Source organism: Ranitomeya imitator, chromosome 2, assembly GCF_032444005.1.
Source record: "Ranitomeya imitator isolate aRanImi1 chromosome 2, aRanImi1.pri, whole genome shotgun sequence".
Taxonomy (NCBI): Eukaryota; Metazoa; Chordata; class Amphibia; order Anura; family Dendrobatidae; genus Ranitomeya; species Ranitomeya imitator.
The window spans coordinates 391,335,981-391,360,037 of record NC_091283.1 but is presented as its reverse complement, the minus strand read 5'-3'; the positions used below and the strand labels follow the sequence as shown (position 1 = coordinate 391,360,037).

At 53.5% G+C, this 24,057-nt stretch overlaps 1 protein-coding gene across 1 annotated transcript in view; it reads right to left on the bottom strand.

Annotated features, from left to right (window-relative positions):
• LOC138666651 (zinc finger protein 208-like) overlaps positions 1-24,057 on the bottom strand; it is a 258,927-nt gene that overhangs the window by 152,241 nt on the left and 82,629 nt on the right. The window contains 1 exon segment of the mRNA XM_069754841.1: positions 23,012-23,503. Coding sequence (XP_069610942.1) covers positions 23,012-23,503 — 492 coding nt within the window.

Below are 24,057 nucleotides of genomic sequence, written 5' to 3'. Positions count from 1 at the left end.
TTTCAAATAGTGCAGCCTGTTTAAAATTTGAAAAAAAAAATTCCTATTAGTGTCTTTCCACTCGTATCCAGCTAAATAGTGGAAAAACACTATATAGGATAACCTAGAGGAGGGTTTTTTGGCCTTGCAGCGCCGTTTACGGCTGTCTGCACGGTCTCCGTGTGAGCCCAGCTCGCCCTGTAGTCTGTGTGCAGCCATAGCCGGTTGGATTCAGCTCAGGGTTCGTTACTGGCTCATACCTTGAGAAAAATTTTCCTTTTTTTCAAATAGTGCAGCCTGTTTAAAATTTGAAAAAAAAAATTCCTATTAGTGTCTTTCCACTCGTATCCAGCTAAATAGTGGAAAAACACTATATAGGATAACCTAGAGGAGGGTTTTTTGGCCTTGCAGCGCCGTTTACGGCTGTCTGCACGGTCTCCGTGTGAGCCCAGCTCGCCCTGTAGTCTGTGTGCAGCCAAAGCCGGTTGGATTCAGCTCAGGGTTCGTTACTGGCTCATACCTTGAGAAAAATTTTCCTTTTTTTCAAATAGTGCAGCCTGTTTAAAATTTGAAAAAAAAAATTCCTATTAGTGTCTTTCCACTCGTATCCAGCTAAATAGTGGAAAAACACTATATAGGATAACCTAGAGGAGGGTTTTTTGGCCTTGCAGCGCCGTTTACGGCTGTCTGCACGGTCTCCGTGTGAGCCCAGCTCGCCCTGTAGTCTGTGTGCAGCCATAGCCGGTTGGATTCAGCTCAGGGTTCGTTACTGGCTCATACCTTGAGAAAAATTTTCCTTTTTTTCAAATAGTGCAGCCTGTTTAAAATTTGAAAAAAAAAATTCCTATTAGTGTCTTTCCACTCGTATCCAGCTAAATAGTGGAAAAACACTATATAGGATAACCTAGAGGAGGGTTTTTTGGCCTTGCAGCGCCGTTTACGGCTGTCTGCACGGTCTCCGTGTGAGCCCAGCTCGCCCTGTAGTCTGTGTGCAGCCATAGCCGGTTGGATTCAGCTCAGGGTGCGTTACTGCCTCATACCTTGAAAAACAATTTCCTTTTTTTCAAATAGTGCAGCCAGTTTAAAATTTGAAAAAAAAAATTCCTATTAGTGTCTTTCCACTTGTATCCAGCTAAATAGTGGAAAAACACTATATAGGATAACCTAGAGGAGGGTTTCTTGGCCTTGCAGCGCCGTTTACGGCTGTCTGCACGGTCTCCGTGTGATTTAAACTAGCTCTGTAGCCCGATCTGCACCAAAAAAAAGGTTAAGTTCACCAAACACAACTTACACTTGTGTAGGCCACATTTGAAAAATAATAAAGTTTAGTCCACAATTTACAACATTAGTGTTTCTTACACCTGTTAGGAGGAGCATTACAGGAATAAGCACACTAAGGCCTTAGTACTTTTCTGCTTATCTTTATCTGTCAACCAAGATGAAGAGGGCAGGGAGTAAGGCACGTGGGCGTGGGCGCGGAGCAGGGAGAGGAGCAGGGAGAGGACGTGGTGATTCTGTGCCTGCTGCGGGCGCCGGTGACTCGTCGTCACTCAGTTTCAGCAGGGAACAGTCCTTCATGCGCAGCTTTGTCGGAGAGCGCCGTGCACCGCTGCTGCGTGAAGACCAAATTGAAGCCGTTGTCGGGTGGATGGCAGCTAACGCCTCGGCATCGACTTCAGTTAGTGCCACATCCTCTCAGGCACAGAGCACTGGAGAGCAGCCATCTGTCTCTTCACCACCTGCCAAATTGGCCAGGCAGTCAGAGAGCCCAGGACAGGAGCCGTCTCTACTTCTGTTCTCTGAATCTCTTGGCTTGGAAACAGGGGGCCAGCCAAGCAGCATTGGAGAAATGGAAGAAGAGGCAGTGTGCAGTGATGCCCAACACCTTTTTCTCTCTGACTCTGAAGAGGCAGGTGGGCCAGTGCCTCCGGTGACCACAGCGCAGTACGCATCTGATGATGAAACTCAGGTGCCGCTTTCTCGTGCGTACTGTGCTGCTGAGACTACCCAGGAGGAGCAGTTGGTGGCAGAGGGTAGTGGAGATGATGAGGTCCTTGACCCATCGTGGCGTGAGGAACAGGAAGGTGGTGGGAGCAGCTCAGAGGAAGAGCTTCCTCTTACGGGCCAAAGAGGGAGAGGGAGGGGGAAGACTGCGGAGCCTGTAGCCTCCACTTTGGCACCCGTTAGGAGCCTGTCTCTTTCCAAAGCCAAAAAGGGCGCTCCCAAGACTTGCAGTGCCTGGTCCTTTTTTGACACAGTTGCAGATGACATTTGTTTTGTCAAATGCAAGCTGTGTCATCATAAAGTAAAAAGAGGGAAAAATGTCAGCAACCTCAATACCACAAATATGTGGAAACATGTGCGGACCAGGCACGCGGTGGAGTTACAGAAACACACTGAAGATGTAGGCCAACCAACAGCGGCAGCTACCACCTCTTCAGCTCGTGTTGCCTCTTCCTCCAGCTCACGCACAGCTGGTTTGGCTTCCTCCCAGAGACCTTGTGTAATTCCACCCACAGCACCACCTTCCCAGTCATCCTCACACTCCCAGTCTACTCTACAGCCATCGGTAGTACAGGCATGGGAGAAAAGGCGGGCATTCTCGGCCAACCACCCCCGAGCACAGGCTCTGAATGCAGGCATTGCCAAACTGTTGTCCCTGGAAATGCTCTCGTTCAGGCTGGTGGAGACTGACAGCTTCCGTGACTTGATGGCATTGGCAGTCCCACAGTACAAGGTGCCCAGCCGCTTTTACTTCAGCAGGCAGGCTGTCCCTGCCCTGCACAGGCATGTTGAGGCAAACATAAAACATGCGCTACTGAACGCCGTCAGTAGCAAGGTCCACCTCACCACCGATGCGTGGACCAGTCAGCATGGACAGGGGCGATATGTTTCCCTCACTGCCCATTGGGTTAATGTTGTTGAGCCAGGTACAGATCGTGCGAGTGGCGCAGGACGTGTCCTGCCCACTCCAAGGATTGCAGGAATCCAGTCTGTACGCATCGACTCCTCCTCTTACACCAGTTCCTCTGATTCCTCTCTGCAGGATCCGTCACAGTCCACCCCCACATGGACCCGTGAACGTTTACCTATGACCGACATGAGCACAGCCGTGGCCAAACGTCAGCAGGCCGTCTTGAAACTAGTTTCATTGGGGCATCGAAGCCACACAGCGCAGGAGCTCTGGAATGCCATAAAGCAGGAGAGCGATGTGTGGTTACTGCCAGCGAATCTCCAGCCAGGCATGGTAGTGTGTGACAATGGCCGAAATCTGGTGGCAGCTTTGGCCCTTGGCAACCTCACTCACATCCCATGTCTGGCACATGTGCTCAATTTGGTTGTGCAGAGTTTTCTGAGGGACTATCCGGATCTTGATGCCCTGCTGCACAAGGTCCGCCTAGAGTGTGCTCACTTGCGGCGTTCCAGCTTGGCCAGATCCCGCATTGCTGCTCTGCAGCGCCGATTCCGCCTTCCGGAACACCGCATCATATGTGACCTACCTACCCGGTGGAATTCCACGTTACATATGTTGGAGCGGTTGTGTGAGCAGCAGCAAGCAGTTATGGAGTACCAGCTGCATCAGGCGCAAAGAAGTCGCAGTCAGCGCCGATCAGACTTCACAACCACAGAGTGGGCCACTATGAAGGACGTCTGCCAGGTTTTGCGTCCTTTTGATTATTCCACGCGGATGGCAAGTGCAGATGATGCACTAGTCAGCATGACTGTCCCCCTTATCTGCCTGCTTCAGCAAACTTTGCAAGGGTTAAGGGATGATGTGGTGGAAGAGGTGGAGGATGAGGAGTCACCTTTTCCATCAGCTTCTGGAGAGTCAGCGCCACGTGGTTCCTCACAAAGGGGTACGCAGGGGCCAATTTGTGAGGAGGATGAGGAGGAGTCAATGGAGGAGGAAGAGCTCCGTCCAGAGGAGGGAGCGACACAATTGTCCAGTGGTCAGTGTGTACAGCGAGGGTGGGGTGATGACGAGCGGGCAGAGATCATGTCTCAAGCAGGGGACAGCGTTTCTGGGCCGGTTGGCACTCTGCAGCACATGGTGGATTTCATGCTGCAGTGCCTGAGAAACGACCGCCGCATCGACCACATTCTCAACATGCCTGATTATTGGGTGTTCACCCTCCTCGATCCTCGCTACCGGGACAACGTCCAAAACCTCATCCCTGCGTTGACCCGGGAGCGTAAATTGCGGGAGTACCACGACACACTGGTGAATTCCATCATCTTCTCCTGTCCAACTGAGAGGAGTGCTGCTAGTGCTTTACAAAGCAGCTCAGTGCGTCGAGGCAGTGGGGGAGGCTCTGCCCAAAGAGGGAGCAGAAGCAGTGCCTCTGCCCAAGGCAAGCCCAGTATGGCACAACTCTGGCACACTTTTGTGTGCCCGCCCCAAATGTCTACACCATCACCGGCGGCTCCAGTCAGCAGGAGGCAACGGTTCCGTCAGATGGTGACAGACTACATGGCTTGCCCTCTTACTGTACTCCCAGACGGCTCTTCCCCGTTCAAGTTTTGGGTCTCTAAGCTGGATACATGGCCAGAGCTAAGCCAGTATGCATTGGAGGTGCTGGCTTGCCCTGCGGCTAGTGTCTTATCGGAACGTGTCTTTAGTGCCGCAGGTGGTGTACTAACAGACCGTCGCATGCGACTATCCTCCGATAACGTTGACCGGCTTACTTTCCTGAAAATGAACCAGGCCTGGATCTCGCAGGAATTTGCCACTCCTCTGCCTGATTAAGTAATTGGGTGTCATCCAGGTCTCCTGCTGTGTTCATCTTTCTACCACCTGAACTGCTATTCCTGGGCTCCAACACCGCCAGTTGCGGCTCAGAAGTGCAGGCTGCACAGTAAAAACATACGACCCAGTGTTATTGGGTTTCAGTAACGTCAGCTGATCCCCAGCTGTGTAGCCGGCAATGTGTCCTGCGACCGCCACGCTGGCACAACAACCTAAATGTAAGGGAACCTGTCCCCCCCCCCCCCCGTCGTTTGTTACTGAAAGAGCCATCTTGTGCAGCAGTAATGCTGCACAAGGAAAAGGTAGCTCTTTTTTTTTAGCTCTTTGCACACGCAGAACTTAACACTTATAAAATGTGTTCACTGATACCGTTATACCGTCCCGGAGCTGGGACTTTCCTTCGTAATGTGACGCAGCACAGCCGTCATTCCTACCCCCTTGGTGCCATGCGCTGCCTCCTCAGCGTTGTTTTAAGCTGTCACGGAGCCTGCGCTGTTCTGTTATCCCTTGGGCATGCCCTATTTGCGCTGCCTGTCTTCTGACATAATTTGGTGTCAGGCTGGCTGCGCCTGTGCGGCCGCGGTGCCCGAGATCCCGCCTCGCAGTGTCTTCTGATTGAGTCACACTGCGGGCCTGGGATCCATGGGCATGCGCAGTGCATATCTTCCCCTCGGGCTCTCGCTCATTTCCCTCCGCCTTCTTTAGACTGTGCGCCGTCAGCTGATCCCTAGCATGCCACGGCCGTGACACCGCACAGTCTGAAGAAGAGGGAAGGAGGGGAGTGAGAGTCGAGGTTATGCACTGTGCATGCCCATGGTTCCAAGGCCCGCAGTGGGATTACGTTAGATGAGACTGCGAGGTGGGATCTGGATCAGCGTGGACGCACAGGCACTGACAGCCTGACACCAAATTATGTCAGAAGACAGGCAGCGCTAATTGGGCATGGCCAAGGGCTAACAGAACAGCGCAGGCTCCGTGGCAGCTTAAAACAACGCTGAGGAGGCAGCGCACGGCATCAAGGGGATAGGAATGACAGCTGTGCTGTGTCCCATTACGAAGGAAATTCGCACCTCCGGAACGGTTTAACGGTATAAAGGGACACATTTTTAGTGTTTACTTCGGTGTTTGCAAGGAGCATAATTAAAAGAGCAACCTTTTCCTTTTGCATCCTTAGTGCTGCACAACATGGCTCTTTCAGCTACAAACGTCTTGGGGGGGGGGGGTTAAAGGTTTCCTTTCAACTTGCTCCAATCAGGCTTCGGCCTACACTCTGTTCCTCTGCTCCTCCTGCTGTCCCTGGGCTCTAACACCGCCAGTTGGTGCCTGGAAGTGCTGTGTGCACAGTCAACAGTCGCTCCTCTGTTATTGGGGTTCAGTAACGTCAGCTGATCCCCAGCTGTGTGTGCGGCAATACCTCCAATCTGCTCCTCCTGCTGTCCCTGGGCTCTAACACCGCCAGTTGGTGCCTGGAAGTGCTGTGTGCACAGTCAACAGTCGCTCCTCTGTTATTGGGGTTCAGTAACGTCAGCTGATCCCCAGCTGTGTGTGCGGCAATACCTCCAATCTGCTCCTCCTGCTGTCCCTGGGCTCTAACACCGCCAGTTGGTGCCTGGAAGTGCTGTGTGCACAGTCAACAGTCGCTCCTCTGTTATTGGGGTTCAGTAACGTCAGCTGATCCCCAGCTGTGTATCCGGCAACGTGTCATGCGACCGCCACGCTGGCACAACTAAAATGTAAGGGGACCTGTCCCCCCCCCCCCCTAGGCGTTTGTTACTGAAAGAGCCACCATGTGCAGCACTAATACTGCACAAGGGAAAGGTCGCTCTTGAAATTATGCTCCTTGCAAACGCTGAACTACACACTCATGTAATGTGTCCCCTCACACCGTCCAACCGTCCCGGAGGTGGGACTTTCCTTTGTAATGTGACACAGCACAGCCGTCATTGCTACCCCCTTGGCACCGTGCGCTGCCTCCTTAGCGTTGTTTGATTCCGTCATGGACCCTGCGCTGTTATGTTATCCCTTGGCCATGCACAGTTTGCGCTGCCCGTCCTCTGACATCATTTGTTGTCGTCCTGGCTGCGCCTGTGCGTCCACGCTGCCCGAAATCACACCTCGCAGTGTCGTCTAATGTGATCCCACAGTGGGCCTGGTATCCATGGCCATGCGCAGTGCATATACTAGCCTCTCACTCCCCTTCTTCACGCTTCTTCAGACTAGGCGGCGTCAGCTGATCCCTAATAGCATGCCACGGCCGTGACGCCGCACAGTCTGAAGAAGCAGGAAGGAGGTGAGTGAGAGGCGATGATATGCACTGCGCATGCCCATGGATCCCTGGCCCGCAGTGGGACTACATTAGATGACACTGCAAGGTTGGATCTCGGGCAGCTTGGACGCACAGGCACTGCCAGCCTGACACCTACATGATGTCAGAAGACGGGCACCGCTAACTGTGCATGGCCAAGGGATAACATTACAGTGCGGGCTCCGTGACAGAACCAAACAACGTTGAGGAGGTGGTGCCCGGCACCAAGGGGGTTGGAATGACGGCTGTGCTGTGTCACATTACAAAGGAAAGTCCCACTTCCGGGATGGTTTGACGGTGTGAGGGGACACATTATATGAGTGTGTACTTCAGCGTTTGCAAGGAGCATAATTTTCGGAGCCACCATTTTCCATGTGCAGTATTACTGCTGTACAAGATGGCTCTTTCAGCAACAAATGCCTGGGGGGGGGGGTTAAAGGTTCCCTTTCAACTTGCTCCACTGCAGGCTTCGGCCTACACTCTGCTCCTCTTTGATTCCCTGGGTTTCAACACTGTCAGTTGCCACCTGGAAGTGTTGTCTACACAGAAAAAAACACTAGGTGATGTGTCAGTGGGGTTCAGCACCGCCAGCTGTTCCCCTGCTGTGTAGTCGGCAACGTGTCCAGCACAAGCCACGCTGGCACAACAGAACAAAAGCTGCCACCAGTGCAGGCTTCGGCCTACACTCTGCTCCTCTCCTCCTCCTGCTGACCCTGGGCTCAAACACCGCTAGTTTTTGCCCGGAAGTGCTAGCTGCACAGAGAAAAACACCAGCCAATGTGTTAGTGGGGTTCAGCAACGCCAGCTGTTCCCCTGCTGTGTAGCCGGCAACGTGACCTGCAAACGCCATGCAGGCACAGGAACTGAAATTAAAAGGGAACCTGGCCCCACCCCCCCAGGTGTTTCTATGTATAACAGCCACCTAGTACAGCAGTACTGCTGCATTTGTACAAGGTGGCTGACTTTTTCTCCTTGCCCACGTGGAACTCAACACGTACAAAATGTGTCTCATTGAGACCATTCCACTGTCCCTGAGGTGTGACTTTCCTTTGTAATGATACGCAGCACCCCCCTTGGTAGCGTTTCCCGTCTTTTGTCATCATGGTTAGCTGGCTGCGCCTGTGCATCCGCCCTGCTAGAAACAACGCCCCTCGTTGTCATATTTATTTTGTCAGCGAGGGTGTGGTTTATGGGCACGAGCAGTGCATATGTTCGCCTGTCTTAACTCATCTCCTTCCGCCTTCTTCAGACTGTGCGGCCTCCTGGCCGTGGTAGGCGATAAGGGATCAGCTGAGGCCGCCCAGTCTGGAGCCGGTGTAAGGACATGTGTAAGCGGCAAACCTATTTACTGCACAAGGCCACGAATCCCAGCCACGTAGTGTGATTGTTTGAAAACACACTGTGGGTCTGGGATTCATGTCCATCGCTAACCGCAACGGCCGACATGAAATGAGGTCAGAAGACAGGAAGCGCTCACAGCGCATGGCCAAGGGATCACAATAGCGCAGACTCCTGTACAGCAAATAACAACGCTCAGGAATCTGCGCCCAGTACCTAGGTGCAAATTTTGACACCTGTGCTGCGTCTCGTTAAAAAGACAAGTCACGCCTCCACAACTGTTTGACAGTATAATGGGCTAAATAGTGTACGTGTTTTAGTCAGCGTGTGCAAGGAGCAAAACAAATAGAGCAACCTTTTACTTGTGCAGCATTAATGCTGCACAAGGTGTGGCTCTTGTACCTTGCAACACCTGAGGGGGGGGTTAAAGGTAACCTTTGAAATTGGTTCAACTAGGCTTCGGCCTACACTCTGCTCCTCTCCTCCTCCTGCTGACCCTGGGCTCAAACAACGCCAGTTTCTGCCCGGACATGCTAGCTGCACAGAGAAAAACACCAGCCAATGTGTTAGTGGGGTTCAGCACCGCCTGCTGTTCCCCCGCTGTGTAGCCGGCATCGTGTCCAGCACAAGCCACGCTGGCACAACCGACCAAAAGCTGCCACCAGTGCAGGCTTCGGCCTACACTTTGCTCCTCTCCTCCTCCTCCTGCTGACCCTGGGCTCTAACACCGCTAGTTTTTGCCCGGACATGCAATCTGCACAGAGAAAAACACCAGTCAATGTGTCAGTGGGGTTCAGCAACGCCAGCTGTTCCCCTGCTGTGTAGCTTGCAACGTGACCTGCAAACGCCACGCAGGCACATGAACTGAAATTGAAGGGAGCCTGCCCCCCACCCACAGGTGTTTCTATGTATATCAGCCACCTTGTACAGCAGTACTGCTGCATTTGTACGAGGTGGCTGACTTTTTCTCCTTGCCCACGTGGAACTCAACACGTACAAAATGTGTCTCATTAGAGACCATTACAATGTCCCTGAGGTGTGACTTTCCTTTGTAATGACACGCAGCACCACCCTTGTTAGCGCTGCCCGTCTTTTGACATCATTGGTTAGCTGGCTGCGCCTGTGCATCTCCCCTGCTCGAAACAACGGCCCTCGGTGTCTTATTTTTTTGGACAGCGAGGGTGTGATTGATGGGCATGTGCAGTGCATATGTTTGCCTGTGTTCACTCATCTCCTTCCGCCTTCTTCAGACTGGGTGTCCTCATGGCCGCGGCAGGCGATAAGGGATCAGATGAGGCCGCCCAGTCTGAAGCAGGTGTAAGGACATGTGTGAGCGGCAAACATATTTAGTGCACCAGGGCACGAATCCCAGCACCGCAGTGTGATTTTTTAAAAACACACTGTGGGTCTGGGATTCATGTCCATCGCTAACCGCAACGGCCGACATGAAATGAGGTCAGAAGACAGGAAGCGCTCACAGCGCATGGCCAAGGGATCACAATAGCGCAGACTCCTGTACAGCAAATAACAACGCTCAGGAATCTGCGCCCAGTACCTAGGTGCAAATTTTGACACCTGTGCTGCGTCTCGTTAAAAAGACAAGTCACGCCTCCACAACTGTTTGACAGTATAATGGGCTAAATAGTGTACGTGTTTTAGTCAGCGTGTGCAAGGAGCAAAACAAATAGAGCAACCTTTTACTTGTGCAGCATTAATGCTGCACAAGGTGTGGCTCTTGTACCTTGCAACACCTGAGGGGGGGGTTAAAGGTAACCTTTGAAATTGGTTCAACTAGGCTTCGGCCTACACTCTGCTCCTCTACTCCTCCTGCTGACCCTGGGCTCAAACACCGCTAGTTTTTGCCCGGAAATGCTAGCTGCACAGAGAAAAACACCAGCCAATGTGTTAGTGGGGTTCAGCACCGCCAGCTGTTCCCCTGCTGTGTAGTCGGCAACGTGTCCAGCACAAGCCACGCTGGCACAACCGACCAAAAGCTGCCACCAGTGCAGGCTTCGGCCTACACTTTGCTCCTCTCCTCCTCCTGCTGACCCTGGGCTCAAACAACGCCAGTTTCTGCCCGGACATGCTAGCTGCACAGAGAAAAACACCAGCCAATGTGTTAGTGGGGTTCAGCACCGCCTGCTGTTCCCCCGCTGTGTAGCCGGCATCGTGTCCAGCACAAGCCACGCTGGCACAACCGACCAAAAGCTGCCACCAGTGCAGGCTTCGGCCTACACTTTGCTCCTCTCCTCCTCCTGCTGACCCTGGGCTCAAACAACGCCAGTTTCTGCCCGGACATGCTAGCTGCACAGAGAAAAACACCAGCCAATGTGTTAGTGGGGTTCAGCAACGCCAGCTGTTCCCCTGCTGTGTAGCTTGCAACGTGACCTGCAAACGCCACGCAGGCACATGAACTGAAATTGAAGGGAGCCTGCCCCCCACCCCCCCAGGTGTTTCTATGTATAACAGCCACCTTGTACAGCAGTACTGCTGCATTTGTACAAGGTGGCTGACTTTTTCTCCTTGCACACGTGGAACTCAACAAGTACAAAATGTGTCTCATTACAGACCATTACAATGTCCCTGAGGTGTGACTTTCCTTTTTAATGACACGCAGCACCCCCATTGTTAGCGCTGCCCGTCTCCTGACATCATTGGTTGGCTGGCTGTGCCTGTGCGTCCCCCCTGCCCGACACAACGCCCCCCGTTGTCTCATATATTTTGACTGCGAGGGTGTGATTGATGGGCACGAGCAGTGCATATGTTCCCCTGTTTTCACTCCCCTCCTTCCGCCTTCTTCTGACTGTGCGGCCTCATGGCCGCGGCATGCGATAAGGGATCAGCTGAGGCCGCCCAGTCTGAAGCAGGTGTAAGGACATGTGTGAGCGGCGAACATATTTACTGCACAAGGCCACGAATCCCAGCACCGCAGTGTGACTTTAGGAAAAGCCACTGTGGGTCTGGGATTTATGGCCATCGTTAACCGCACCGGCCAACATGAAATGAGGTCATGAGACGGCCTGCACTAACAGGGTATTGCCAAGGGATAACACAAGAGCGCAGACTCCTGTACAGCAAATAACAACGCTCAGGAATCTGCGCCCAGTACCTAGGTGCAAATTTTGACACCTGTGCTGCGTCTCGTTAAAAAGACAAGTCACGCCTCCACAACTGTTTGACAGTATAATGGGCTAAATAGTGTACGTGTTTAATTCAGCGTGTGCAAGGAGCAAAATTAAATAGAGCAACCTTTGACTTGTGCATCATTAATGCTGTTCAAGGTGTGGCTCTTGTACCTTGCAACACCTGAGGGGGGGGTTAAAGGTAACCTTTGAAATTGGTTCAACTAGGCTTCGGCCTACACTCTGCTCCTCTACTCCTCCTGCTGACCCTGGGCTCAAACACCGCTAGTTTTTGCCCGGAAATGCTAGCTGCACAGAGAAAAACACCAGCCAATGTGTTAGTGGGGTTCAGCACCGCCAGCTGTTCCCCTGCTGTGTAGTCGGCAACGTGTCCAGCACAAGCCACGCTGGCACAACAGAACAAAAGCTGCCACCAGTGCAGGCTTCGGCCTACACTTTGCTCCTCTCCTCCTCCTCCTGCTGACCCTGGGCTCTAACACCGCTAGTTTTTGCCCGGACATGCAATCTGCACAGAGAAAAACACCAGTCAATGTGTCAGTGGGGTTCAGCAACGCCAGCTGTTCCCCTGCTGTGTAGCTTGCAACGTGACCTGCAAACGCCACGCAGGCACATGAACTGAAATTGAAGGGAGCCTGCCCCCCACCCCCCCAGGTGTTTCTATGTATAACAGCCACCTTGTACAGCAGTACTGCTGCATTTGTACAAGGTGGCTGACTTTTTCTCCTTGCACACGTGGAACTCAACAAGTACAAAATGTGTCTCATTACAGACCATTACAATGTCCCTGAGGTGTGACTTTCCTTTTTAATGACACGCAGCACCCCCATTGTTAGCGCTGCCCGTCTCCTGACATCATTGGTTGGCTGGCTGTGCCTGTGCGTCCCCCCTGCCCGACACAACGCCCCCCGTTGTCTCATATATTTTGACTGCGAGGGTGTGATTGATGGGCACGAGCAGTGCATATGTTCCCCTGTTTTCACTCCCCTCCTTCCGCCTTCTTCTGACTGTGCGGCCTCATGGCCGCGGCATGCGATAAGGGATCAGCTGAGGCCGCCCAGTCTGAAGCAGGTGTAAGGACATGTGTGAGCGGCGAACATATTTACTGCACAAGGCCACGAATCCCAGCACCGCAGTGTGACTTTAGGAAAAGCCACTGTGGGTCTGGGATTTATGGCCATCGTTAACCGCACCGGCCAACATGAAATGAGGTCATGAGACGGCCTGCACTAACAGGGTATTGCCAAGGGATAACACAAGAGCGCAGACTCCTGTACAGCAAATAACAACGCTCAGGAATCTGCGCCCAGTACCTAGGTGCAAATTTTGACACCTGTGCTGCGTCTCGTTAAAAAGACAAGTCACGCCTCCACAACTGTTTGACAGTATAATGGGCTAAATAGTGTACGTGTTTAATTCAGCGTGTGCAAGGAGCAAAATTAAATAGAGCAACCTTTGACTTGTGCATCATTAATGCTGTTCAAGGTGTGGCTCTTGTACCTTGCAACACCTGAGGGGGGGGTTAAAGGTAACCTTTGAAATTGGTTCAACTAGGCTTCGGCCTACACTCTGCTCCTCTACTCCTCCTGCTGACCCTGGGCTCAAACACCGCTAGTTTTTGCCCGGAAATGCTAGCTGCACAGAGAAAAACACCAGCCAATGTGTTAGTGGGGTTCAGCACCGCCAGCTGTTCCCCTGCTGTGTAGTCGGCAACGTGTCCAGCACAAGCCACGCTGGCACAACAGAACAAAAGCTGCCACCAGTGCAGGCTTCGGCCTACACTTTGCTCCTCTCCTCCTCCTCCTGCTGACCCTGGGCTCTAACACCGCTAGTTTTTGCCCGGACATGCAATCTGCACAGAGAAAAACACCAGTCAATGTGTCAGTGGGGTTCAGCAACGCCAGCTGTTCCCCTGCTGTGTAGCTTGCAACGTGACCTGCAAACGCCACGCAGGCACATGAACTGAAATTGAAGGGAGCCTGCCCCCCACCCCCCCAGGTGTTTCTATGTATAACAGCCACCTTGTACAGCAGTACTGCTGCATTTGTACAAGGTGGCTGACTTTTTCTCCTTGCACACGTGGAACTCAACAAGTACAAAATGTGTCTCATTACAGACCATTACAATGTCCCTGAGGTGTGACTTTCCTTTTTAATGACACGCAGCACCCCCATTGTTAGCGCTGCCCGTCTCCTGACATCATTGGTTGGCTGGCTGTGCCTGTGCGTCCCCCCTGCCCGACACAACGCCCCCCGTTGTCTCATATATTTTGACTGCGAGGGTGTGATTGATGGGCACGAGCAGTGCATATGTTCCCCTGTTTTCACTCCCCTCCTTCCGCCTTCTTCTGACTGTGCGGCCTCATGGCCGCGGCATGCGATAAGGGATCAGATGAGGCCGTCCAGTCTGAAGCAGGTGTAAGGACATGTGTGAGCGGCAAACATATTTACTGCACCAGGGCACGAATCCCAGCACCGCAGTGTGATTTTTTAAAAACACACTGTGGGTCTGGGATTCATGTCCATCGCTAACCGCAACGGCCAACATGAAATGAGGTCATAAGACAGGAAGCGCTCACAGCGCATGGCCAAAGGATCACAAGAGCGCAGACTCCTGTACAGCAACTAACAACGCTCAGGAAGCTGCGCCCATGCAAAAAGGTGTTTTCGACACCTGTGCTGCTTTTCTTTAAAAAGACAAGTCACGCCTCCACTACTGTTAAACAGTATAATGGGCTAAATAGTCTACGTGTTGCATTCAGCTTGTGCAAGTAGACAAATTAATAGAGCAACCTTTTACTTGTGCAGCATTAATGCTGCAGAAGGAGTGGCTCTTGTTCTTTGTAACACCTGAGGGGGGGTTAAAGGTAACCTTTGAAATTGGTGCAACTAGGCTTCGGCCTACACTCTGCTCCTCTCCTCCTCCTGCTGACCCTGGGCTGTAACAACGCTAGTTTTTGCCCGGAAATGCTAGCTGCACAGAGAAAAACACCAGCCAATGTGTTAGTGGGGTTCAGCAACGCCAGCTGTTCCCCCGCTGTGTAGCCGGCATCGTGTCCAGCACAAGCCACGCTGGCACAACCGACCAAAAGCTGCCACCAGTGCAGGCTTCGGCCTACACTTTGCTCCTCTCCTCCTCCTCCTGCTGACCCTGGGCTCAAACACCGCTAGTTTTTGCCCGGAAATGCTAGCTGCACAGAGAAAAACACCAGCCAATGTGTTAGTGGGGTTCAGCACCGCCAGCTGTTCCCCCGCTGTGTAGCCGGCATCGTGTCCAGCACAAGCCACGCTGGCACAACCGACCAAAAGCTGCCACCAGTGCAGGCTTCGGCCTACACTTTGCTCCTCTCCTCCTCCTCCTGCTGACCCTGGGCTCAAACACCGCTAGTTTTTGCCCGGAAATGCTAGCTGCACAGAGAAAAACACCAGCCAATGTGTTAGTGGGGTTCAGCACCGCCAGCTGTTCCCCTGCTGTGCAGCTTGCAACGTGACCTGCAAACGCCACGCAGGCACATGAACTGAAATTGAAGGGAGCCTGGCCCCCACCCCCAGGTGTTTCTATGTATAACAGCCACCTTGTACAGCAGTACTGCTGCATTTGTACAAGGTGGCTGATGTTTTCTCCTTGCCCACGTGGAACTCAACACGTACAAAATGTGTCTCTTTGAGACCATTCCACTGTCCCTGAGGTGTGACTTTCCTTTCTAATGATACGCAGCACCCCCCTTGGTAGCGCTTCCCGTCTTCTGACATCATTGGTTGGCTACTTGCGCCTGTTCGTCCGCCCTGCCTGAATAAAATGCTCCTCGTTGTCTTAATTATTTTGACTGCGAGGGTGTGATTGATGGGCACGAGCAGTGCATATCTTCGCCTGTCTTAACTCATCTCCTTCAGCCTTCTTCAGACTGTGCAGCCTCATGGCCGCGGCATGCAAGAAGGGATCAGCAGAGGCCGCCCAGTCTGAAGCAGGTGTAAGGACGTGTGTGAGCGGCCAAAATATTTACTGCTCAAGGCCACGAATCCCAGCACCGCAGTGTGGCTTTATGAAAAGACACTGTGGGTCTGGGATTTATGGCCATCGTTAACCGCACCGGCCAACATGAAATGATGTCATAAGATGGGCAGCGCTAACAGGGCATTGCCAAGGGATAACACAAGAGCGCAGACTCCTGTACAGCAAATAACAACGCTCAGGAAGCTGCTCCAAGCACCAAGGCGTTATTTTGGACACCTGTGCTGCGTCTCATCAAAAAACCAAGTCACGCATCCACTACAGTTTGACTGTAGAATGGGGTAAATTGTGTATGTCTTTCATTCAGCGTGTGCAAGTAGACAAATTAATAGAGCAACCTTTCACTTGTGCAGCATTAATACTGCACAAGGTGTGTCTCTTGTACTTTGTAACACCTGAGGGGGGGGTTAAAGGTTTCCTTTGAAATTGGTTCAACTAAGCTTCGGCCTACACTCTGCTCCTCTCCTCCTCCTCCTGCTTCAACACGGGCTCTAACATCGCTAGTTTTTGCCCGCAAGTGCTAGCTGCACAGAGAAAAACACACGCCATTGTGTTAGTGGGGTTCAGCAACGCCAGCTGTTCCCCCAGTGTGTAGCCGGCAAAGTGTCCTGCAAACGCAACGCAGACACAAAGCTGCCTCCAGTGCAGGCTTCGGCCTACACTCATCTCCCCCTGCTTACCCTTTGCTCCAACACCGCTAGTTGGGGCTCTAGGAAGACAATCTTTAATAGGCAAGGCAACGCATCCGGGTTCCAGCACCGCCAGCTGGTTCTCGGCAGTGTTCTTGTCACAGGTACTCCCTCGTGCCAAGCCTGGTTTCAGCACCGTCAGCTGTTTCCGGGTTGTGTCAACTTCACTGAGACGCCTATGCTTGCCCCGTCGTGGTGCGGTCGAGTTAGCCAACTCCAGGGTGCCTCCAGTTTAGGAGCTTCCTATGTGGGCTGCGTGAACTGGTAGTCAAGGCTGGTTCTGTAGTGCCAGTAGGCCCAGCTCCCCCTGTAGGACTGTTGGGGTTCGGTAACTGCGGCTGCCTCGCGGCCTAGCTGTTCTCTCCTCTCCTGTGGGCCTTGGGGTCCACCACCTGGTTCCAGCACCGTCAGCTGGTTCCGGGCCGAGCCTTTGGCTTAGGTGCCTCCTCCTGGGTATCCGAGTTCCGCCAACGCCAGGCGGTCCTTGGTAGTGCTTTTAAGCGCGGGCACCTACAGCTTAGTAACCGGGTTCCAGCACCGTCAGCTGGTCCTCGGTCGTGCCATTGGCTCTTGCACACTGGGGCAACGCATCCGGGTTCCAGCACCGCCAGCTGGTTCTCGGCAGTGTTTTTGTCACAGGTACTCCCTCGTGCCAAGCCTGGTTTCAGCACCGTCAGCTGTTTCCGGGTTGTGTCAAGCTCACTGAGACACCTATGCTTGCCTCGTCGTGGTGCGGTCGGGTTAGCCAACTCCAGGGTGCCTCCAGTTTAGGAGCTTCCTATGTGGGCTGCGTGAACTGGTAGTCAAGGCTGGTTCTGTAGTGCCAGTAGGCCCAGCTCCCCCTGTAGGACTGTTGGGGTTCGGTAACTGCGGCTGCCTCGCGGCCTAGCTGTTCTCTCCTCTCCTGTGGGCCTTCGGGTCCACCACCTGGTTCCAGCACCGTCAGCTGGTTCCGGGCCGAGCCTTTGGCTTAGGTGCCTCCTCCTGGGTATCCGAGTTCCGCCAACGCCAGGCGGTCCTTGGTAGTGCTTTTAAGCGCGGGCACCTACAGCTTAGTAACCGGGTTCCAGCACCGTCAGCTGGTCCTCGGTCGTGCCATTGGCTCTTGCACACTGGGGCAACGCATCCGGGTTCCAGCACCGCCAGCTGGTTCTCGGCAGTGTTTTTGTCACAGGTACTCCCTCGTGCCAAGCCTGGTTTCAGCACCGTCAGCTGTTTCCGGGTTGTGTCAAGCTCACTGAGACACCTATGCTTGCCTCGTCGTGGTGCGGTCGGGTTAGCCAACTCCAGGGTGCCTCCAGTTTAGGAGCTTCCTATGTGGGCTGCGTGAACTGGTAGTCAAGGCTGGTTCTGTAGTGCCAGTAGGCCCAGCTCCCCCTGTAGGACTGTTGGGGTTCGGTAACTGCGGCTGCCTCGCGGCCTAGCTGTTCTCTCCTCTCCTGTGGACCTTCGGGTCCACCACCTGGTTCCAGCACCGTCAGCTGGTTCCGGGCCGAGCCTTTGGCTTAGGTGCCTCCTCCTGGGTATCCGAGTTCCGCCAACGCCAGGCGGTCCTTGGTAGTGCTTTTAAGCGCGGGCACCTACAGCTTAGTAACCGGGTTCCAGCACCGTCAGCTGGTCCTCGGTCGTGCCATTGGCTCTTGCACACTGGGGCAACGCATCCGGGTTCCAGCACCGCCAGCTGGTTCTCGGCAGTGTTTTTGTCACAGGTACTCCCTCGTGCCAAGCCTGGTTTCAGCACCGTCAGCTGTTTCCGGGTTGTGTCAAGCTCACTGAGACACCTATGCTTGCCTCGTCGTGGTGCGGTCGGGTTAGCCAACTCCAGGGTGCCTCCAGTTTAGGAGCTTCCTATGTGGGCTGCGTGAACTGGTAGTCAAGGCTGGTTCTGTAGTGCCAGTAGGCCCAGCTCCCCCTGTAGGACTGTTGGGGTTCGGTAACTGCGGCTGCCTCGCGGCCTAGCTGTTCTCTCCTCTCCTGTGGGCCTTGGGGTCCACCACCTGGTTCCAGCACCGTCAGCTGGTTCCGGGCCGAGCCTTTGGCTTAGGTGCCTCCTCCTGGGTATCCGAGTTCCGCCAACGCCAGGCGGTCCTTGGTAGTGCTTTTAAGCGCGGGCACCTACAGCTTAGTAACCGGGTTCCAGCACCGTCAGCTGGTCCTCGGTCGTGCCATTGGCTCTTGCACACTGGGGCAACGCATCCGGGTTCCAGCACCGCCAGCTGGTTCTCGGCAGTGTTTTTGTCACAGGTACTCCCTCGTGCCAAGCCTGGTTTCAGCACCGTCAGCTGTTTCCGGGTTGTGTCAAGCTCACTGAGACACCTATGCTTGCCTCGTCGTGGTGCGGTCGGGTTAGCCAACTCCAGGGTGCCTCCAGTTTAGGAGCTTCCTATGTGGGCTGCGTGAACTGGTAGTCAAGGCTGGTTCTGTAGTGCCAGTAGGCCCAGCTCCCCCTGTAGGACTGTTGGGGTTCGGTAACTGCGGCTGCCTCGCGGCCTAGCTGTTCTCTCCTCTCCTGTGGACCTTCGGGTCCACCACCTGGTTCCAGCACCGTCAGCTGGTTCCGGGCCGAGCCTTTGGCTTAGGTGCCTCCTCCTGGGTATCCGAGTTCCGCCAACGCCAGGCGGTCCTTGGTAGTGCTTTTAAGCGCGGGCACCTACAGCTTAGTAACCGGGTTCCAGCACCGTCAGCTGGTCCTCGGTCGTGCCATTGGCTCTTGCACACTGGGGCAACGCATCCGGGTTCCAGCACCGCCAGCTGGTTCTCGGCAGTGTTTTTGTCACAGGTACTCCCTCGTGCCAAGCCTGGTTTCAGCACCGTCAGCTGTTTCCGGGTTGTGTCAAGCTCACTGAGACACCTATGCTTGCCTCGTCGTGGTGCGGTCGGGTTAGCCAACTCCAGGGTGCCTCCAGTTTAGGAGCTTCCTATGTGGGCTGCGTGAACTGGTAGTCAAGGCTGGTTCTGTAGTGCCAGTAGGCCCAGCTCCCCCTGTAGGACTGTTGGGGTTCGGTAACTGCGGCTGCCTCGCGGCCTAGCTGTTCTCTCCTCTCCTGTGGACCTTCGGGTCCACCACCTGGTTCCAGCACCGTCAGCTGGTTCCGGGCCGAGCCTTTGGCTTAGGTGCCTCCTCCTGGGTATCCGAGTTCCGCCAACGCCAGGCGGTCCTTGGTAGTGCTTTTAAGCGCGGGCACCTACAGCTTAGTAACCGGGTTCCAGCACCGTCAGCTGGTCCTCGGTCGTGCCATTGGCTCTTGCACACTGGGGCAACGCATCCGGGTTCCAGCACCGCCAGCTGGTTCTCGGCAGTGTTTTTGTCACAGGTACTCCCTCGTGCCAAGCCTGGTTTCAGCACCGTCAGCTGTTTCCGGGTTGTGTCAAGCTCACTGAGACACCTATGCTTGCCTCGTCGTGGTGCGGTCGGGTTAGCCAACTCCAGGGTGCCTCCAGTTTAGGAGCTTCCTATGTGGGCTGCGTGAACTGGTAGTCAAGGCTGGTTCTGTAGTGCCAGTAGGCCCAGCTCCCCCTGTAGGACTGTTGGGGTTCGGTAACTGCGGCTGCCTCGCGGCCTAGCTGTTCTCTCCTCTCCTGTGGGCCTTGGGGTCCACCACCTGGTTCCAGCACCGTCAGCTGGTTCCGGGCCGAGCCTTTGGCTTAGGTGCCTCCTCCTGGGTATCCGAGTTCCGCCAACGCCAGGCGGTCCTTGGTAGTGCTTTTAAGCGCGGGCACCTACAGCTTAGTAACCGGGTTCCAGCACCGTCAGCTGGTCCTCGGTCGTGCCATTGGCTCTTGCACACTGGGGCAACGCATCCGGGTTCCAGCACCGCCAGCTGGTTCTCGGCAGTGTTTTTGTCACAGGTACTCCCTCGTGCCAAGCCTGGTTTCAGCACCGTCAGCTGTTTCCGGGTTGTGTCAAGCTCACTGAGACACCTATGCTTGCCTCGTCGTGGTGCGGTCGGGTTAGCCAACTCCAGGGTGCCTCCAGTTTAGGAGCTTCCTATGTGGGCTGCGTGAACTGGTAGTCAAGGCTGGTTCTGTAGTGCCAGTAGGCCCAGCTCCCCCTGTAGGACTGTTGGGGTTCGGTAACTGCGGCTGCCTCGCGGCCTAGCTGTTCTCTCCTCTCCTGTGGACCTTCGGGTCCACCACCTGGTTCCAGCACCGTCAGCTGGTTCCGGGCCGAGCCTTTGGCTTAGGTGCCTCCTCCTGGGTATCCGAGTTCCGCCAACGCCAGGCGGTCCTTGGTAGTGCTTTTAAGCGCGGGCACCTACAGCTTAGTAACCGGGTTCCAGCACCGTCAGCTGGTCCTCGGTCGTGCCATTGGCTCTTGCACACTGGGGCAACGCATCCGGGTTCCAGCACCGCCAGCTGGTTCTCGGCAGTGTTTTTGTCACAGGTACTCCCTCGTGCCAAGCCTGGTTTCAGCACCGTCAGCTGTTTCCGGGTTGTGTCAAGCTCACTGAGACACCTATGCTTGCCTCGTCGTGGTGCGGTCGGGTTAGCCAACTCCAGGGTGCCTCCAGTTTAGGAGCTTCCTATGTGGGCTGCGTGAACTGGTAGTCAAGGCTGGTTCTGTAGTGCCAGTAGGCCCAGCTCCCCCTGTAGGACTGTTGGGGTTCGGTAACTGCGGCTGCCTCGCGGCCTAGCTGTTCTCTCCTCTCCTGTGGGCCTTGGGGTCCACCACCTGGTTCCAGCACCGTCAGCTGGTTCCGGGCCGAGCCTTTGGCTTAGGTGCCTCCTCCTGGGTATCCGAGTTCCGCCAACGCCAGGCGGTCCTTGGTAGTGCTTTTAAGCGCGGGCACCTACAGCTTAGTAACCGGGTTCCAGCACCGTCAGCTGGTCCTCGGTCGTGCCATTGGCTCTTGCACACTGGGGCAACGCATCCGGGTTCCAGCACCGCCAGCTGGTTCTCAGCAGTGTTCTTGTCACAGGTACTCCCTCGTGCCAAGCCTGGTTTCAGCACCGTCAGCTGTTTCCGGGTTGTGTCAACTTCACTGAGACGCCTATGCTTGCCCCGTCGTGGTGCGGTCGAGTTAGCCAACTCCAGGGTGCCTCCAGTTTAGGAGCTTCCTATGTGGGCTGCGTGAACTGGTAGTCAAGGCTGGTTCTGTAGTGCCAGTAGGCCCAGCTCCCCCTGTAGGACTGTTGGGGTTCGGTAACTGCGGCTGCCTCGCGGCCTAGCTGTTCTCTCCTCTCCTGTGGGCCTTCGGGTCCACCACCTGGTTCCAGCACCGTCAGCTGGTTCTCGGCAGTGTCTTTTGCTCTTGTACCTTCTGCTCCCCATCCTGGTTCCAGTACCGTCAGCTGGTTCCGGGCAGAGCCTTTGGCTTAGGTGCCTCCTTCTGGGTATCCAAGTTCCACCAACGTCAGGTGGTCCTTGGTAGTGCTTTCAGGCACGGGTACCTCCTGCTTAGTAACCGGGTTCCAGTAACGTCAGCTGGTCCTCGGTAGTTCCATTGGCTCTTGGACCTTCGGCTACCCATCCGGGTTCCAGTACCGTCAGCTGGTTCTCGGCAGTGTCTTTTGCTCTTGTACCTTCTGCTCCCCATCCTGGTTCCAGTAACGTCAGCTGGTTCCGGGCAGAGCCTTTGGCTTAGGTGCCTCCTTCTGGGTATCCGAGTTCCGTCAACGTCAGGCGGTCCTTGGTAGTGCTTTTTAGCACGGGTACCTCCTGCTTAGTAACCGGGTTCCAGTAACGTCAGCTGGTCCTCGGTAGTTCCATAGGCTCTTGAACCTTCGGGTAGCCATCCGAGTTCCAGTTCCATCAGCTGGTTCTTGGCATTTTCTCAGCCTTCTTGTACCTTCTGCTACATTTCCAAGTTGAAGACCCTAACGTCGACGACCCGGAAGACCACCACGATGACGACGACACGGAAGACCACCCCGATGACGACGACGACGACGGCGGAGATGACGACACTGGAGACGACGACCCTGGAGACGACAACATGGAAGACCGAGAAGCAGAAGAACAAGAGGCTGCAGAACAAAGAGCAGAAGAACATTAAGCATAAGACTTAATATCAGAGCAAAAGATATTATCTAAATTATATGCAGAAGAAGACTAAGCAGTGTATGGGGGTGAGTCCGTTCCTCCTCGTGGTGCCCCTGGATAAAGCCTGATGCTGCAGGCCAAACTGAACGCGGACAAATGTAACTTTTGTGACTGGCAGAACGGAAGGTGTAATCTTCCAACTTTTATAGATAACAACTACGGGAATGCCTGTCACAAATGAGAATATGATGAAGAAGTAGAATAGGAAGAATAATAACAGTGGAATAAAAAGAATATGTAGAATAAGAAGAATAATAATAGTTGAATAAAATGAATATGAAGAATGTAATAAAAAAAAAAAAATAGGTAGAAGATGAAGAAGAAGATGAATAAGGTGAAGAAGTTGATGTCAAAGATGCTGATGATGATGAAGATGAAAGTGTGGGAAAAGAAAAAAAAAAAGAAAAAAAAGAAGGGGAAGGGCGTGGAATAGTGAAACATCAATATCTGACAAAATAAAAAAAAAATTTACATAGTCAATATCTTTGTCACTCCGAACGTCTTAAAAAAAAACAAAAAACATGCTATTCTATTTGATTGGGATAAACCTCTATGACTTTAATGTCTCCGCCACCTCCCCAAATACATCCGGCATTATTCTTAGTTGTTTTCCTTCATGTAGAATGAACCTACAAGGAAAGAAAGGGTTTATTTTAATTCCGATATTTTGGTCCCATTGACTTGCATTGGGATCGGGTATCGGTATCGGCGATATCCGATATTTTTTGAATATCGGCCGATCCAAACCGATACCGATACTTTCCGATATCGGAAGGTATCGCTCAACACTACTAACAACACATGATTTAGTTGTAAAACATTGCCCACATTCTGAACAAGAAAATGGCTTCTCCCCTGTGTGTGTTAGCTGATGTCTAGCAAGACATGATTTTGATGTAAAGCATTTTCCACATTCTGAACATGAAAATGGCTTCTCCCCTGTGTGTATAGTATGATGTCTATCAAGATGTGTTTTCCGCTTAAAGCATTTCCCACATTCTGAACATGAAAATTGTTTCTCCCCTGTGTAAGCTGTTTCATGTTCCACAACCCTTCTGTGACTTTTGTTTTTCATATTTGTCTTTGATGAAGCAGAAAAAAGGACCCGTTGATCAGGATCAGATGACAGATTTTCTCTGATAATGTCTTGAAGTGTATCTGGTATAATGACATGTTCTTCACAAGTATCGGGTGTGATACCAATATTATCTGAGAATATCAAACGTCCCTTTGAGCTCCTGGTACAGTCATCTAAGAATAAAAATTATATTTGTTAGTAACATTGCAGTGGAATTATATTACTACTTCTATTATGTACTGTATATACTTGCGTATAAGCCGAGATTTTCAGCCCCCAAAAAATGGGTGGTCGGCGGGTGAGCGATGACTGTCACATACTCCCCTGCTCCTGGCACGGTCCCTACTTGTCCCATGGTCTCCGGCGCCGGCAGCTTCTTCCCCTGTTCAGCGGTCATGTGGTACCGCTCATTAAAGTAATTAATATGGACTCCACTCCCATAAGGGTGGAGCCGCATATTCATTACTGTAATGAGCGGTACCAGTGACCACTGAACAGAAGAACAAGCTGCCGGCTCCCAGAGACCATCGGTCCGGGAGAAACTGCCAGGGACCGCGCCGGGAGCAGGTGAGTATTTCATATTTACCTTTCCTCGTTCCACCGCTGCCCCGTCTTCCACGTCCTCTGCACTGACGGTTCAGGTCAGAGGGCGAAATGATATATTAGTGTGCACGCCGCCCTCTGCCTGAACAGTCAGTGCGGAAAGACGGGACGCTGAGGAGCAGCG